Here is a 16,750-nt window from a genome sequence, read left to right on the forward strand (position 1 = left end):
ACAGCGGCAAATTCTTTCAATGAAAAGCACGGCACCGAACAACAAGTCTGGTAGCAAACATCGAAGCAGCTAGGCCAAGCATTGCTGCAGTGGTGGCTACCAGTGCCAGTGAATTAGCATGCGAGAGCGCTAGGTCAAGGCTGCGAAATAATGAAAATGATGGCGATGGTAGCTTTGATTAATGCCATTTCAGACCTGCGATCGCAGCAAAAGTTTTGAATCAGACACAGAAAGGTTTACACATCCAGAATTTCAGACATCCTTAAACACTGGCTTTATGAGGTAAATGACAGTGCTGCAAACACATGCGAATTATCAGCCGTCTAAAAAATCGGTTGTTGACTATGTGATTTATTTATTCACTTCCATTAATAAGTTGCTGTTCTCCTTACGGCTATTGCAGGCGAGAGTAACAAATAGTTCAATACTGCCATACAAATAGTACAAAAACAATGTTGACCAGACTAGTCTAATTTGACATAAAGATCTAGAAACAAGCAAATCATAGATAGAGGTTAGGGTATGGACAACCTGCAGTTGCAGAGCTAAAATCATTCAAGTGAGTTTAAAAATTATGGCAGCAACAGCTACCAAATTGAACCAGATACAGTGTCCCTTTGGTTGACAGCATGAGAAATAAGCTGACAGTTTAGTGGGCGTAAATTAAAAGACAGCCTTGATCGAAATTACATTTCAAATTCCTTCCTTTTAAAAACACTTCTTTTGTACTGACACTGAGCTCTGAGTGCAGCTTAATCTAACATTACTAAAGACAAACCTCGCTATAACAAACCTGGATATAATGAAATAATGAATATAACAAAGTAAGTGAAATTCCCCTTGAACTCTCCACGGAGATTTCAGTGTGTCTACCAACTTGACATTTTCAAGTTCCCCGAGTTTTCCAGGTTATCCCCAAGTGCCTTTGCAAAATTCCCTGAGTGACAGAGCTTTGTTTTATGTCAAGACGGGCTGACATCATGTTGCTCGCTGCTGTCAGTCTCTAGTAAGCATGTTAAAAAATTTTAAAAAAGAATGCAGTATGAATAGCAAGGAGTAGTGTTTATTTTATTCAAAATAGAAAACTGAAGGGAGGGGTTAGCAAAATGCACAATGAATAAAATATCTTCAAAAAATAAAAGGTAAAGCAGATTGCAAACCGAGTCTAACATTTCCAGACACGAATAATAAGAGATGCATACAGAACCAAACCTTTTCGAAAATGAGCTATTTCTATCAACTGGTAGAGAGCTCATAGGTATTAGGCCCAAACTTTGTCACAAGTGAGATTCTCTCAGCAGCTGGAATGTCAACCTCAACTGTCCTGACATACTGTCAGCCCATGCACAATGCCTCAGTGTTACGTTTTACTGCTTTAAAGAGTTTATTTTGGTTTAGATGAGGGTCACCTGCATCTCGGCATCAGCCAACACTTGGCTTTTTGGGTTCAAGCTCCTTCAAAGAAGAGGCGGCACAGTTAGTTTCCCGGTAATTTCTCAATGCAATGGTCCCGTCCCGTCACGCGTTCGCCCCCCGGACCATTTGAAGCGTCCTCTTGATCAGTTGTACAGTCAACGTCTGATTTTTCAGACTCTCTAGGAGCCGCGAAAATGTCGGAAAAATCGGGCAGTCCGAAAAACATGAATGCATATCTTTTACTGAGGGCTAAGATAACCACGGGCACGTCCAAAAAAGCTCTTAAAGTCTGCCAGTACACTTATCAGCCATATCGGTGCTCGTACTGTGACAGAAGACTGCAAGTGCACACGTGCATTATTAGGGAATACGTACTGGTTGCAGTGACAATTGTTGCTTCCCTAGCTTGTTAAGCTTCACCACAATACATTATGTATGTTTTACCGTGTAACATTTCTGTGCTGAGGCAAAGCTGCCAATTGGGAACTGGCCTTATGCAACACACTGTGCTAAGCTTCGAAGCCAATCGCGAGGATTACAGAAGCGGAGTCACTGCTGTTGGTGGCAGCAGCAAATTCTTTCAATGAAAAACACGGCACTGAACAGCAAGAAGGTTCATAGCAAATGTCGAAGCAGCTAGGCCTTGCGTTACTGCGGTGGTGGCTACGGCTTCCAGCGGATCTACGTGCATGAGCATCGGTTCAAGGCGGCGAGATAATCAAAACGGTGGTATTGGCTTTGATAATTGCAGTTTCGGACCTGCGGTTGCGGCAAAAAGTCCAGAAAAGCGGACAGCGAAGGGTTCTTGCGCCCGAAATTTCAGACATTCTCATACATCCACTCTATGGTGTACATGGTGGTGCCGTGAAGCCGTCCTCATTATAGGGCATGTCCCAAAAGTCAGGCGTCGGGAAAATCAGTCGTTGACACTACACTGGGAACTCCTCCACTCAATGACAAAGACAATTGATTAAAATTCCTCTCTTCTACTTGAGCAAGCATTAGGGCTACTTTCGTTCCCTTTCAATAAATGGAAAGCTTATTTTCCGATAGAAGTACAAATTCCCTGAGTTTGCCCCGAGTATTTCCAGACTATTCAAGATCCTTGAGAATTCCCAGTTTTCCCGGTTGGTAGACACCCTGGATTGATATTTCAGTACCTGCAATAATGGATATAGCAAAGTAAGTTTGCTTCCCCTTTCAACTTCGTTATACAGTAAAACTTTGTTAATTCGGTACAGTAAACTTCGGTGCCAAGAAGCTGTCTGAATTACCGAGCATGTCCGCATTGTCAGTGTCTGATTTATCGGGCGTCAACTGTACAGGATGTGTTATTGCTCATTAGATATTGTCTATACTACTCTCGAACGAAACATTATCCAATCAACTTCCATTAATTCGATCCTGACGGGACCAACAAAACTGGTCAAATTATATAGCCGGCTGAATTAAATAAATGGCAAAACAAACACGCCTAAACACAATGTTAATTCACTTGACAGTATTTCCTTTGAAGTTGGCTTTGCCGCGATGCAGCCATGTGAAGCGGTAAAACACGCAATGCGGGGAAGGCACTGCTGTTATGGGACATGGCACATGTTCTTTAACCCCTTTTAAGACGAGACATAAATAACCAGAAAAAAATTATTTTCTATCTAAATGCACAAACCACATTGTGAATAAGCACAACCTACAAAAAGTATTTTGTGGAAACTTTTTCATCAATGGGGGGAAACCCCCAGGCATGAAACTGGAAATGGGCTTCAACCCAAGCCCCACCTTAGGCTTCGTTTTCAATTTGTATAGAAAGCTGTCATCACATGTGAACCATAGGTCTACATTTCATTTGCTTCATATCACATGTGCGAGATCACTGCAGCTGAATATCTTTCATCGGCCTGTCTCATCCGACCTTGCTTTAAAAAGACACCGAGTCGCATGCCTGCTCTAAACCAACAAATGACACTTGCTGCCTGTCATTCAGTGCTGGCAGAAGACATTTAGCCAGAAACTTCTTACTCAATATGGAAACACAGCAAGAAAAAAAAATTTCTGGTACGCTGCCTGTAGGCAACACTTGTCGATAAAGGGTTAATTGACACAAGCACATGTGCCGCCTCTGGTCACATTACGAGCACTGAAACTCATTATTAGTTTACTGGCAGGCCTACAGAGTTCTACATAGACCCTCGCTCTTTTGTTCGCTTTAAACGTCCCGACTTTTAGATTTTTTACATCTTACCACCTTCCTTCTCGCTAGCTTTCCCAAAACATAGTTTTCTCTGCTTCTTGGCACAAGGCGCATGCATATAATTAAGGAACACATACTAGGCCCTGTTAACAATCTCGTATATGAGACGCATGGCAGGTGAAACGAAGCCTCAAATCACCACAGCAACATCAGAAGAATCTCCGAATGGCTGCCAGCATGCTTTCTAGGCATCCAGGTGCTCACACTGCAACCTGAGATGGTGCGTGTGCTATTACAATTAAGGAATGCTTACTACATCCCCTGGCAGTGGCCCCTTTCTTTTCTTGGTATACTTCGCCACAATAAATTGCGAGGGCAAGCGCAAGCTCGCGTCCGCACGCCCACGCATGCGCAGATGGTGCGGCATGGCTCGTGCGCGTCGAAACGCGGCGTGATCTTGGGGAACAGCTCCTCTCTATTATAGAGCGCTTGCGTTGCCTCGCGTTGGCATGCCTGGCTGCGCAGCTACGGCATGGAACATTCAACTCTCAGTGAAGCAGATTTATATCATGCAAGAAAGTGCTTCTTCTTTTCTCTTTGTGTTGATCTAACAGCTATAAAAATAAAACACTTATGTTTATAGATATTGAAGCACTTCGAAACACTGTCAATAACAAAGTACGAAGTGGCGTCTGCCAAGGTGTCTTTGAATGAGCCCAGCGCGCGCGCGCTGTCGCGCGTCTTTGTGGATGCAAATTGCCATTCCTCACGAGGCGCGGCAGGCGCTAGACAAGCGAACGTGCGTTTGCGCGGGTCCGCAAGCATACGTGTAGTCTCAGCTTAACACAACTGTATTGCGGCGAAGCTCACCAGAAAAGTTTGACTTATTTGACAATGGCTAATTTTGAGATCGAAATAATGGAGGTCTGGGCCAATAGAAATGTATGGGCGCTGGCTGGGACGTTTGGTCAGGACCGAATTAACCGGACTCAAATTAAAAGCAGTCTACTGCATACATGTTCTAGAAAACAGTGTTTGTAAATGTAGAATTGAAGGACAAATTACAGCTCCTCTCTCCTACACAATAGAAGGTTCTACAATTCCGCATCTGACAACTCTACAGATTATTGTAGATGTAGAATTGCTGTAGAATCTGTCGTACAATTGTTGCAGAACCTCCTGTTCTGTGGAACAAAGAGGTGTTATAAAGTGTACTTTAAATCCCAATGGCCCTGGTCGGCCAAAGTAATAGCCTTCTCACATGCAAATAGCAGCAAGCTATAATAAGGAACACATACTAGGCACCGTCAACGGTCTTGTATACTAGATACGCATGGCAGGCGAAACGCAACCTCGAATCACCCCAAAAACATCAGGAACAACTCTGAATGGCTCTCAGTATGCTTATTAGACGTCTAGGTGCTCATACTGTGACCCAACACAACACATGCGTGCCAGTATAATTAAGGAGCGCATACTAAGTCCCGTTACAGTGGCCACTTTCCATTCTATGTATGCTTCACTGCATAACCCGGTGGTATAGCGGCAGAATTGACTAGTCAAGTTCGAATTATCCGGCGAAGGCCAATTATAAGATCAAAATAACGCATGTTAGGGCTCATAGAAATGTATGGGCGCCTTAAAAAAAATGTAAGCCCTTACAAGGCTTACATCAATATTAACGCTAAACAAAACGAATTCAATTCAGCGACAATCCTTTCTAAAACCCCAGGTTCTTTGAAATGCCCCTGTTGCCCAACTGCTTCACGGCAAACTTCGCCTGCTTATCCATCTAAGTAGTTACCTATCAGCACCCAACGTGTAGTCGAGGTCGTCCCTCTTCTGGACAAAGCAGTCCACATGGAACCACATGGGGATGGCGCCTCGCATCTTGGCGTAGCTGCTGTCGTAATCATTCTTGGAAATCCTGACCTCTCCCTGGTAGAAAGAAAGGACCACGGTAAGAAGGGCAACAGTATCTTGATGTAACGGGCCTCTGCAAGATTCCATAGCCCCGTCAAAGCCCACGTATATCTTCAACCCTGACAAGCTGGCAAGCAACTCTGCAAATTAACAGCCACAGATTTCTGTCCCCAGTGCGCTTCACTAATCTATGAAACATAACGAACTGGATGTCAGTGGGTATCTAGAGCACTGCATCTCCAGTTTATCTAGAGCACTAGAACACCAGCTGATCCAGTCAAGCATGATTATCGGTACGTTGATTCATACCATAGTCTTCCTACCTACTAACCTCATAGTAATATTACACTTTTCAGTTCCAAACATCAGGTGAGGCAATACGTTGTGCTCCCTTCACCTGGTCTACTATAAATACAAGCACAGCCATGACAGTTGGTTTCTACTCACTTTAGCAATCTTCTCATTGCAGCCTTTACAGGTGCTCTTACTGGATTTCGCATATTCGGTGGAAAAGTCCTTCAAGTCTTCTTCAGTTGTTCCAGTTGCGAGTTTGCTCTCTGCAACAAAGCAAGAGCCAGAGTCACAGAAACATCTTTCACAGAGCTTTTTACACAGCTTACTTAAGAGGAACTTAAACTACTCTTGAAGGCAAGCGAGCGATTTCTCTTTCGCCTTTGCTGGTCACATGGTCACTTCGTCAGTGCCGAATCTCACCATTCACGCCCTTCTCTTGCACGCAAACACCATCAACTTCTGCTTATGAAAACTACAAGCTTTTTTGCTACACACAGTTGCCGCCATACATGCTACACAAAACAACATCAGCTGATTGTACACGAAAGGCAAGTGAGATAGCAAAAAAGAGCAGGCATGTGACTGTGTGGCAAAAGCGTGCCAGCAGAGGGATCGGAACTGATGTCCTTCCTATGTGGACTAATTGACAGCTTTTAACCTGTTGGCATGGCGAAGTGTGAAGGGATTGGAAAAACCCAGAGAGGAGCACCTGACTATATATTTTTTTTATTTTCAGAGGTGGTTAGGGGCCCTTTAATAACCCTTTGAGGGTCGATTTTTTCGCCATATGTGACCGCCCAGGGTAGATATTTTTTATTGCAGATTCCAATTCTTCTTAGGAACTTATTTCAAAAAATTCACCGTAATTTTTCTAGGGTGATCGTAAAGTGAAAAAAGAATATTTTGCATTGGTATATATGTACACTTCATTCATGAATAACAACAATAAAAAAGGAAACAAACTTATACGAATTGAAAATTTCATGCATTGTTATAGTTCAAGGCTTTGAAAATGCGCACACGAAAATATTTCACAAGATTCAAATGTTCCTGTTATTACACTAATATGTTCATCCATAGCGTAATCAAACTGTGTAAGTGCACGCACTCAAGAAAACTGCGTAGTTGTCAGCCCATCAAAGAAGCAAAACGTGTGACAAACTTCTGCTAATCTTCATCTTATCGTCAACCAAAGGCAATTAGTTTTCATGAATCTAAAAAAAAAGAAAGCAATGGAAACGCATGCACGGCGGCATCCTTCCTATCTTGCGCACTAAACGAGCGAAAAACCTGCGGTCACCCTTTGAGCGATTGGTAACGAGATAGCCATCAGTTATGCAAGCGCAAGAAGCCGAAACCACCCACGGAACAAAACCCAAACCGCCACCCGCCCGCGCGCACCAATGCGCGAGCGGTACTATATAGACGCGCGGGAGCGAACTAGCGCTAAAACAAACCATGCAACAAAAACCGAGAGGGAGGCAGGCGAAAAAAATCACAGTATTCCCACATGGAAGAAAAGAAAAAGGAAATTGGTGCGCTTTTTAAACATACAGACGGTGCCGTAAATATATGGCATCAACCATTTTGGGCTTCGTTCACAGCGCCGTATATTTATTTACGTCATTGACCCTCAAAGGGTTAAGGACAAATGACTAAACAAGCTCCGAAAAAAAAGTTCAAGCCAATTCACAGGCATCACATAAGGAAAAACAAAAGAAACCAAAGCAAGCTAACCAACAAATGTCTCTATTACTATTACAACATGTACAGCTATATATTAAAAAAACATCACACCCAGTTCATTAAAATTATGTTTTTATACTTTTCAATACACCATGAACAAATTTTTGGGTTTTAGAAGCAGGCTATGGGATGAATCACTCTACTTTTATTAGAACCACAGATTAAGCGCAACATAGCACATATGTAATGCCCAGCTTGAAAACCACTGCTCCAGAAACTAAACATGCAGCAGAGAAATATTGCGGTTCATCCAATATTAAGAGGGAGCAAAGAAATGCACCACATCCACTCTGTGCCATAAAAGAAGAAACACTAAAATTTGCTTTCAAAGATTGAGACATGCAAATATGAATCTAATATGTGATTATGTTAGCATCACCCTCATCATCCACCTATTTTAAGTCCACTGCAGGATGAAGGCCTCTCCCACCGACCTCTAATTCAAATTCTATCTTGCACTAGTCGATGCCCACTTAATGGCGCCCCCAAATTTCTTAATTTCATCACCCCACCTAGTCGTCCTCGACTGCGTCTCCCTTCTCTCGCCGCCCATTCTGTAACCATAATGGTCCAACGGTTATCTAACCTACGCATTACATGCCCTGCCCAGCTCCATTCTCTTAATGTCAATTAGAATATCAGCTATGCCCGTTTGCTCTCTGACCCACACCGCTCTCTCCCTGTCGCTTAACATTACGCCTACCATTCTTCGCTCCATCGCTCTTTGTGCGGTCCTTAACTTGTTTTCGAGCTTCTTTGTCAGTCTCCAAGTTTCTGCCCCATATGTCAGCACCGGTAGAATACACTGCTTGTAAGCCTTTCTTTTTAGTGATAATGGTAAGCTTGCACTAAGGATCCGAGTATGTCAGCGGTATGCGCTCCAACCCAATTTTATCCTTCTGTAAATTTCCATCTCGTAATCAGAGTCCCCTGTGAGTAATTGACCTAGGTAAACATATTCCTTCGCAGACTCTACAGGCTGACTGGCGATCCTGAAATCTTGTTCCCTCGCCAGGCTGTTGATCCTTATCTTTGTTTTCTGCATATTAATCTTCAACCCCCCTCTTGCACTCTCTCTGTTAAGGTCCTCAACCCTTTGTTGTAGCTCGTCCCCAGTGTTGTTGAACAAAACAATGTCACCTGCAAACTGAAGGTTGCCAAGATATTCGCCGTTGATCCTTACTCCTAAACCGTCCCAATTTATTAGCTTGAATACTTCTTCCATGCATGCAATGAATAGCATTGGAGAGATTGTGTTGCCTTGTCTGACCCCTTTCTTTATATGTATCTTCCTACTTTTCTTGTGCGGTATTAGGCTAGCTGTGGAATCTTTGTAGATAGCAAATTTCAAGCTGATAGTAATATAGTTTCTTGGAGCCCTTTTCTGGTCAGCATGAATGCTGAGCTCCTAGAACCTCTTGAATGCAAGTTTCAGTGTCCCTCTTCATAACAATCACGAGGAGGCAACATTGGAAAAGGTCACTTGCTGCTGCTACACACTGCTCTGTGCCACTCACCAATCTTCTCTTGAATGCGCTTCTGGTCTTCATAACGCAACGTGCCAAACTTGTCGATGTCACCAACAGATTTTGGCCGCTGCTTGGCAAAGAAGCACATGAAGTGGTACCAGTTGGGCGTCTTGCCGTCGAACATGGGTGACTGCACAAAGCAAGACCAAAAATTGAGTATGCATGAGCAACGAAAGGACAAGCAGATTTGGAGAGCACCACTGAGGCAGAACTACAGAGCCAACATTAAAGAAGCACTGTAACACTTATTGAACATGGTAAGAAAAACATCACAATCTTGCACAACTGATCCCTTGCTCTCTCTTAACAGCTCTTAACGCCCTCCCCCCTCCCCCTTTTCTTTCACCCACAGATGCCAGCCATTGGGCCATTGTTTACGACCAAGAAATACTTGCAAGCAAAAGCTCACACACAAGCTTTTTCCAATCTTCGCAATTTCTTGGGAAACAAGGAAGCACCGTTTGTCTTGTCCCCACTTCGTGGGTTCTGTATACTTGCCAAAAAATTCGTAACAAGCTCACATACACTAAAGAAATTTCGAGGGGCTTTAGCGTAAAAAAAGAATTAAATTATAGGGTTTTACGTGCCAAAACTACTTTCTGATTATGAGGCACGCCGTAGTGGGGGACTACGGAAATTTTGACCACCTGGGGTTCTTTAACGTGCGCCTAAATCTAAGTGCACGGGTGTTTTCGCATTTCGCCCCCATCGAAATGCGGGGCTTTAGAGAGAGAGAGAGAAGTTTAATGATATGAAATGCTGAGAGGTCGGCCTGAGGTATATTCCTCTAGCCAGCTACTCGGCATTGGGGGAAGGGGAAGAGGGAAAGAAAGAGGGAAGAGGTGCATGATGGGTGACGATGACGATAGAAGGAAGGAGTAGAACATATCGCAAGCAATTTGGCATGCTCAAAGTCTGCAATCCAAGCCCGTTGTTTTTAAAAAGTTCAGTAATGCCTGAATGGCCTTGAAACTCGATTGAGGATCTGGCCAAGGGCCTAAAATAACGTCCTCCGACAACGGTGCGCTGTCGAGACACGTAAGGTCGTTGACCAACCTTTCACGCTCTTCCACGTACTTAGGGCAGTCACAAAGCACATGACCTATAGTCTCAGGCACAGTGCACACCTCACAGTGTGGAGACTCGGTGCGTCGCATGAGGTGCACGTATCCGCGCGTAAACGCTACCCCCAGCCTTAGTCTGTGCAGAAGACTGGCACAGCTTCGTTGAAGTTTCGGTGGTAGCCTAAAAGTCATGGCAGGGTCCAATCTCTGGAGTCGTCTGTGGCAATTATCCGGATTGTCCCAGTGCTGTGCTGTCAATTTTCGGATGACACTGGAGAGGAGACAGTTGGCGTCCGCTCTTGAAAAAGGAATTGAAAGCAGTGACTCTCGTTCTTCGAGCGCTTTCTTCGCTTCGGCGTCGGCCAGTTCGTTGCCCTGTATACCACAGTGACTGGGAAGCCACTGAAATGTGATGTGGTGGCCGTTTTCTTGTGCTAAAGTGTAGAGCTCGGCAGTTTGAAGAGCCAACACTCTGTAAGCGCTTTCTTTCAACACCACTCTAACTAGTTGAAGAGCCGATTTTGCGTCGCTGAAGACTGTCCATATTTGAGGAGGCTGTCGCGAAATATATTGAACGGCCTCTCTGATTGCCACTAGTTCCGTAGATGTTGAAGTCGTCGGGGCTTTAGCGTACACAACGATAATTTACCTCTGGACGCAACAAACAAGCAGCAGCACACTTGGAACAGCAAAGACTGACAAGCAACACATTGTTTTTAGACCACAGTGACTTTTTCACCACCTTTGCTGTTACAGTGGTGGAACAGCCATTGCACCTTTTGGCGCACTTTGTTGTATTCCCTTCACTAAACTTAGCATCTACTTCACCTATCCTTTTTGAACCCCACTGTCTTCCTCCAAGTTCATCTTTCATTGGCATTCTACTTGACTGTAACTTGGAATATCAGGATCATACTGCTCACATAAAAAAATAAAATAGCTAATGGTATACGCAATCTAATTAAAACAAGTTTCCTTTATGCATGCCACATTACACTCACTTTACCGCTCTTTCATTCACTCCGACATTTCTTATGGTATGATATGTCAGGGACACCTATGACACCTGCACTGCGTCTCTCCAGATAGTTTAGAAATGAGCCATAATTATTACATGCGGTTCAACGCTTCAATAATGCCGAACCCCTACAACATCCACAGTGGAACTTACTTCCATATGAATATGGAACACACTACCATTTATAACGAAAAAGCCAAGACCTTTACACCAATTTAAAAGAGAACCAAAAATGCACTTATTATGGAAAGCCTACCAAGAATTTTTGTTGTATCCATTTTTTTTTTTTCAGTTTTCAACTAGTGCTTTGTAGCAATACAAATAACCTCTTTTTTCATATCTATACGCGATTTTTACTGTTATGATGCAATTTGCTTTGCTACCATGATATGCTAAACCTCATAGATTTTTGTAATCAATTCTGTATTTTGTTCTGTTAGCTCTTTTTTTATTTATTTATTGCTATGTACTACTTTATTGCTCTGCTACTGTTGCAATGACTTTTCAACTGTCATAACTGTTTTTGTACAGGAAGTCCCAATACAATCTTTGATTGTGGGACCTCCTTCTGTATACTTAATAGCGGTAATATTACTGAACTCTCAATAATAAATTCAGATTTTGTGGTAACAGTGATATTAGGTTAACAGGAATATGTTTACACTATACTTCTTTATCAAAATTTTTAGTGCTTTACAAGTGTTACAAGCATTAAAGAAGATTTAGACGACCGCCACACAGGTAATGGGACCAACTATGGAGGGTATGTAGGATAGCTAACACTATGGCACGGCCATAACAGGCCCGCACATAATAATAATAATAATAATATTTGGGGTTTTGCGTGCCAAAACCACTTTCTGATTATGAGGCACGCCGTAGTGGAGGACTCCGGAAATTTTGACCACCTAGGGTTCTTTAACGTGCACCTAAATCTAAGCACACGGGTGTTTTCGCATTTCGCCCCCATCGAAATGCGGCCGCCGTGGCCGGGATTCGATCCCGCGACCTCGTGCTCAGCAACAGGCACGCACATAAAAGAACAATTTAAAGAATGCTCCACAACTATCGTGTATTGCTGTAAAATATGTACAAACATCTGTGTATATTAAAGCAGTCTACACAGCGCAAAGAAGCTTGCAGTGACCAATGCTGTTATCATTGTCTAAAGTTTTTTTTATTTTGCTTTAGGCACACAAATCGCATATTTGCAAGTGGTTTGGTGAAAAGGATACATAAGCTAAACTGGTCTGTGCCCCGTGCTTGTGTCAACGTGGCTATTCGCAATGGTGACCCACTTCCAAACACCTACCACCCCAATGTGCAAGTTGTAACTGACAACAGTGTTTTGAATTATTACAATGAAGGCACCAAATAAAACAACGGACCTACGTCCTAAGTGGTTATCTTGCGTCTCCTTCCATCGTCCGTTGTTTTATTTGGCGCCTTCGTTGTAATCATGCATAACCAACTCGCCCACCAGCACATGCTCAGTGTTTTGAATACACATGCATGTTTTTTTGGCACTGTGAAGTTAACACCGGAGAAATTGCAGAGGATGCTTCAAGCACAGTGGCATGTACTTAAACCAGCCTTAAAGCATGCAGACAGGATTTCATTTACCAATAACTCAGTTATTCTTTTCTTATCCTTGCCTGTAACGTTAACCTTTCACATACATGCCGACTTGCTAACTTTAAGTCTCAATATCCCATGGACACAACACCAGATTGGAGGGGGGGGTGTGCTCTGAGCATGTCTTTTCAGGAGTACATATTGCTTTTATTGATTATTTACCTTTAGGCGCGGCACACGAGAAGAAATTAACTTGTCTCAGTATACCGGCACAGCAAAAACTGCCAAGCAACTCATATTTAGATCAGTAACCTTTATGGCAACTTTGGTGTTGGCCATTTCGCCTGCCTCGGGACCTTGTCTGCATAAACTTGTCCAAAGCGAGTACTTCTCTTGCATCCTTTCACCATAGGAACACTTTTACATGGAGATTTAGGAAGTGATCGGTGAAACTTTCTCACAATTTTTTTTTCCGTTAAAATTGAGTTAGCAATCATGCGATTGCAAAACGAGCTTAAATTCATAAAGCTTATAGAAAATTCTGAAGAGTTGGCAGGTATGCTTTTATAATTTTTATGCACCAAGTGCCCATTACAAAAAAAATTACTCTGAGTGCAATGATCCTGTCTACCCTTTTCTCGTGCTACGTACATCATGTCCAGTCCGTATGAATAAGAATAGCGATGTGGGTGTGCTGGTTTAAGTTCATGGTGCGAATTTCTGCTGTGCACTGGTGTGCAGAAAGAAAGGTAAAAAAGGACGAAGGAATGGCAAAAGAAAGACAAACACGAGCGCCGACTACCAACTGAGTTTACTGGTCACAAAACACACAAATATATACACAAGGTGAACTAGCCTTGAACCGTGCCAAGTCAAGAGCCAAGTCAACTCAAGTCAGCACTGGTGAGACACTTATCTGCCAGTGGTACTGTTGCTACTGTATGGACACATTTAACAACTTGTCCACTTTGTTGGAATTAAGGTGATATAATGCAAACAGAAACAGCTGTGTGATGCACAAGCAAGAGAATCTTGAGCATATCTGAGGCCATAGCACATCATGAGAGCACAAACAGCCAGTGGAAAGTGAAAATAAGTAGTCTGCTACAGGGCACAGTAATACAATACTGCATAACCACTGGCCACAAAACTGACGGGTGCAAATCATCAAATGCACTAATGAACGGTACAGTGGCACTCTTGACGAGGCATGCGAAGCCAAAATCAAGTCACACTAAAAGCACCCCTTGTGCCACGAAACTGACATGTTTTCAGCTTCGTAAATGTCATTATGTGTACTTCAGTACTCTGCAACCTAACACTGACATAATGGCACCTGCCATACGCACTCCAAGCGGGCGTCACACCAAAGCTGTCAGAAGCCCAACATACCAGAAAAACAGCAAGATGCTGTGCACAGAATGCTCTCCTAAAAGCATAGCTTCAAACAGGCCATTACCAACATCATACCAGGGTGAATGTTTTTAACATAAGAATGGGCTTGTTGGCCATTCATCACATGTTACCGCATGGAGAAGAGTCACAAACAATAAGAATGCTGACCAGTCTTTACTGAGAAAGAATATTGGGCTTATGCGAGCCTAATTAAATATCCATAAATGGTGGTCAAATTGCCACAACTGACAGACAGAAGACACTGATGGAGTAGCACCCACATAGGAGTCTAAACAAGGTGCCAATATCAATGCCGAAGTATTCTACCTATCATAATTGCAAGAAAGGAAGTAAACTTTCAGTAGCAATTTTATAATCTGTCCAAACGGTTACCTTATATAGTGCAGTTCATTAGGGGAATGACCGACTCGCATTCCTACCAAATCATGAAGCTGCTTTATCAGCATTAAAAGTAATGTTTTCTATCCCCTGTGACAGAATGCCCAAACTTCATGTGAGCAACTTTGTGCGTGATTGCGACAAGCAACAGATTTGAGCGACGAAACAGGCTGTCACGTGACCACATCACTCTTTCTTGTCACTCGATTCTGGAAATCTAGAATTCGTTGCTCATAGTGAAGACCGCCCGTCAGATAGCCAATGGGACACATGCTGGCCATGCGCTTCCCTGTGTTATGACTTCTCCGTGTGTTGCATGAAGCATGTTTTCTCCTTATTAGGCGCTGCTCAGTTTGTTTGGCATGTCCTTCACCACTGCATCTCCATATGAAAGAAGTGTTTCTGTGGGTTCTACCACCACCTAGGTGTTGGTAGTACGCACCGTTGAAAAGTCACCGAAATATTTTCGCTTCGGTGTCTTGGAAAGCGCTGATATGAGAAGACTCCGTATGGTTAGTTGTGCAGGGCGCAGTGTTCTTTTCGACGTAGTACAGCCACTCTATCTCCCAAATCGCGCCATTTCCGAAATGGTCCCGAGAGAGCTAGTGGCACAACTAACTGTCGGCAGTAGGCTCCGAACTCCCGGACAAATTGCAGTCGAAAGTGCGGGCCCGCGCTGATTATCAGCGCCATTTACTAACTGAAGCAGACGACCAAGCGTATGGCCCTGCCTCGTCACGGCGTCGCCTGCACCTGTCGCTCGTATGGAGTTTTACCGGCAAGAGTCAGCAGTGTCCATCGCGTCGCCGACACGCGCAAAACCGCTTGCACGGGGTTACACACGTCTCTCATATCCTGTCGTAAATATCCATGTCACGGCAATCGCCAGCAACCCTGCCATTCAATTTTACTGCGCTTGCCCGCTCGGCGCGTTTCAGGAAGCGATAAGTGGCTGCACCTTGTACAGCTCGACAGCCGAAGAAAGCAAAGACGCATGACTGCGGTTGTTGACCCGAGCGGTCGTGGCGCATAACCACAGTGGGGCCGGTGTTTCTGCTGCTCCTTCTCGTATTAGTCCCTATCTCTTCTGCGCCTCAGCAAACGTTCTGCGTTAGGAACGCGCTACAGCACATAATCGACGCATTTGCAAAGCCCGATGCAATTTTAAACACATTAAACATTTAAACATAAATAATAGCTTAATGTACCGCCGTTTGTGATTTATCTGATTCATCCACACCACACAGGTAAGGAAAAGAAAAGAAAAAAAAAACAGTAGGCGAGAGCTCGCTAATCGCCTCGCGCGAACGCGCTCGCAAGAGCTTGGAAGCGCGTTCGCGTGCGTGCGCGTCACAGGATAAAAATATTGCGGCCGCATTTCTTTCGCCAGCAACTGTCGTGGAATCCGGCTGGTGTCCTTGGAACGGCCACGCCAACGCCGTCGAGATGAGCCTCTAACATAACGGCGGCGAGCAAAGCGCGAGCCGGCCGGCCTCACATGGACAGGCAAATAGAGCCGGCTCGTGGCTATGGATCGAGGCCGACGTTGGTGCGGTGCGCAAAACAGAGGCTCGCCGCCGCACCCGTCTAGGAAGCACTTGTCTAACAAAGGTGCGCGGCTGGCAGCTTACCACACATCTCTCACGGCTTTCTTGAGGAGTGTGAGAAGGATTCGCAGTACTGCCGAAACGTCGCAGTTCATGGTTTCCCATGTGAAAACGCCGCTCAATTTCACGCCAATCTCACCTGCACCATGACAGCAAGGCGAAGCTCGGCGTTGTCGATCTTCGACTTGCAGCCCTTGCAAGACGCGCGGCCGCTTTTGGCGTATTCGGCCATGTACGGAAGGTCTTCAGCCATCTCGTCCTTGCTTTGGGAAGAGCAGTAGAAGGAAATATGCGTGTGCGAAGTCTGAAAAGGCGCGCTACTGATACTTGCCAGCCAGTACGAACAGGCACACGTTGCCGCACAAACACAAACAAACACAAAGCAAAAAGCGCGCGCAACCTCAAAACCAGCTGGCAGCCTCTGAGCGCTTTGAGCAAGGGCTTGCGTTTGCGTAACGCAGTAGCTCAAATGTGTATGACTTTCTCGTAATTTGCTTCGAAAATACAGCAGCGTGGTAAACATCTGGATATTCAAATGTGGTACAGATATTCGAACTTAATTCGCGAAAAATTCGACCGCCAACGAATGCCTG

General features: G+C 44.1%; 1 protein-coding gene across 1 annotated transcript in view; it reads right to left on the reverse strand.

Moving 5' to 3' along the window:
* Parp1 (Poly-(ADP-ribose) polymerase) overlaps positions 1 to 16,543 on the reverse strand; it is a 71,663-nt gene extending 55,120 nt beyond the window's left edge. The window contains exons 1-4 of the mRNA XM_075674283.1: positions 16,297 to 16,543; positions 9,088 to 9,229; positions 5,978 to 6,087; positions 5,412 to 5,545 (exon numbers count right to left, since the gene is read on the reverse strand). Of these exons, the coding sequence (XP_075530398.1) occupies positions 5,412 to 5,545; positions 5,978 to 6,087; positions 9,088 to 9,229; positions 16,297 to 16,410 (500 nt within the window). The 5' untranslated portion in view covers positions 16,411 to 16,543. The remainder of the gene's footprint in view (positions 1 to 5,411; positions 5,546 to 5,977; positions 6,088 to 9,087; positions 9,230 to 16,296) is intronic.
* Between the last annotated feature and the right edge of the window lie 207 nt (positions 16,544 to 16,750).

The sequence above is a fragment of the Dermacentor variabilis genome, chromosome 11 (assembly GCF_050947875.1).
Source record: "Dermacentor variabilis isolate Ectoservices chromosome 11, ASM5094787v1, whole genome shotgun sequence".
Classification (NCBI taxonomy): Eukaryota; Metazoa; Arthropoda; class Arachnida; order Ixodida; family Ixodidae; genus Dermacentor; species Dermacentor variabilis.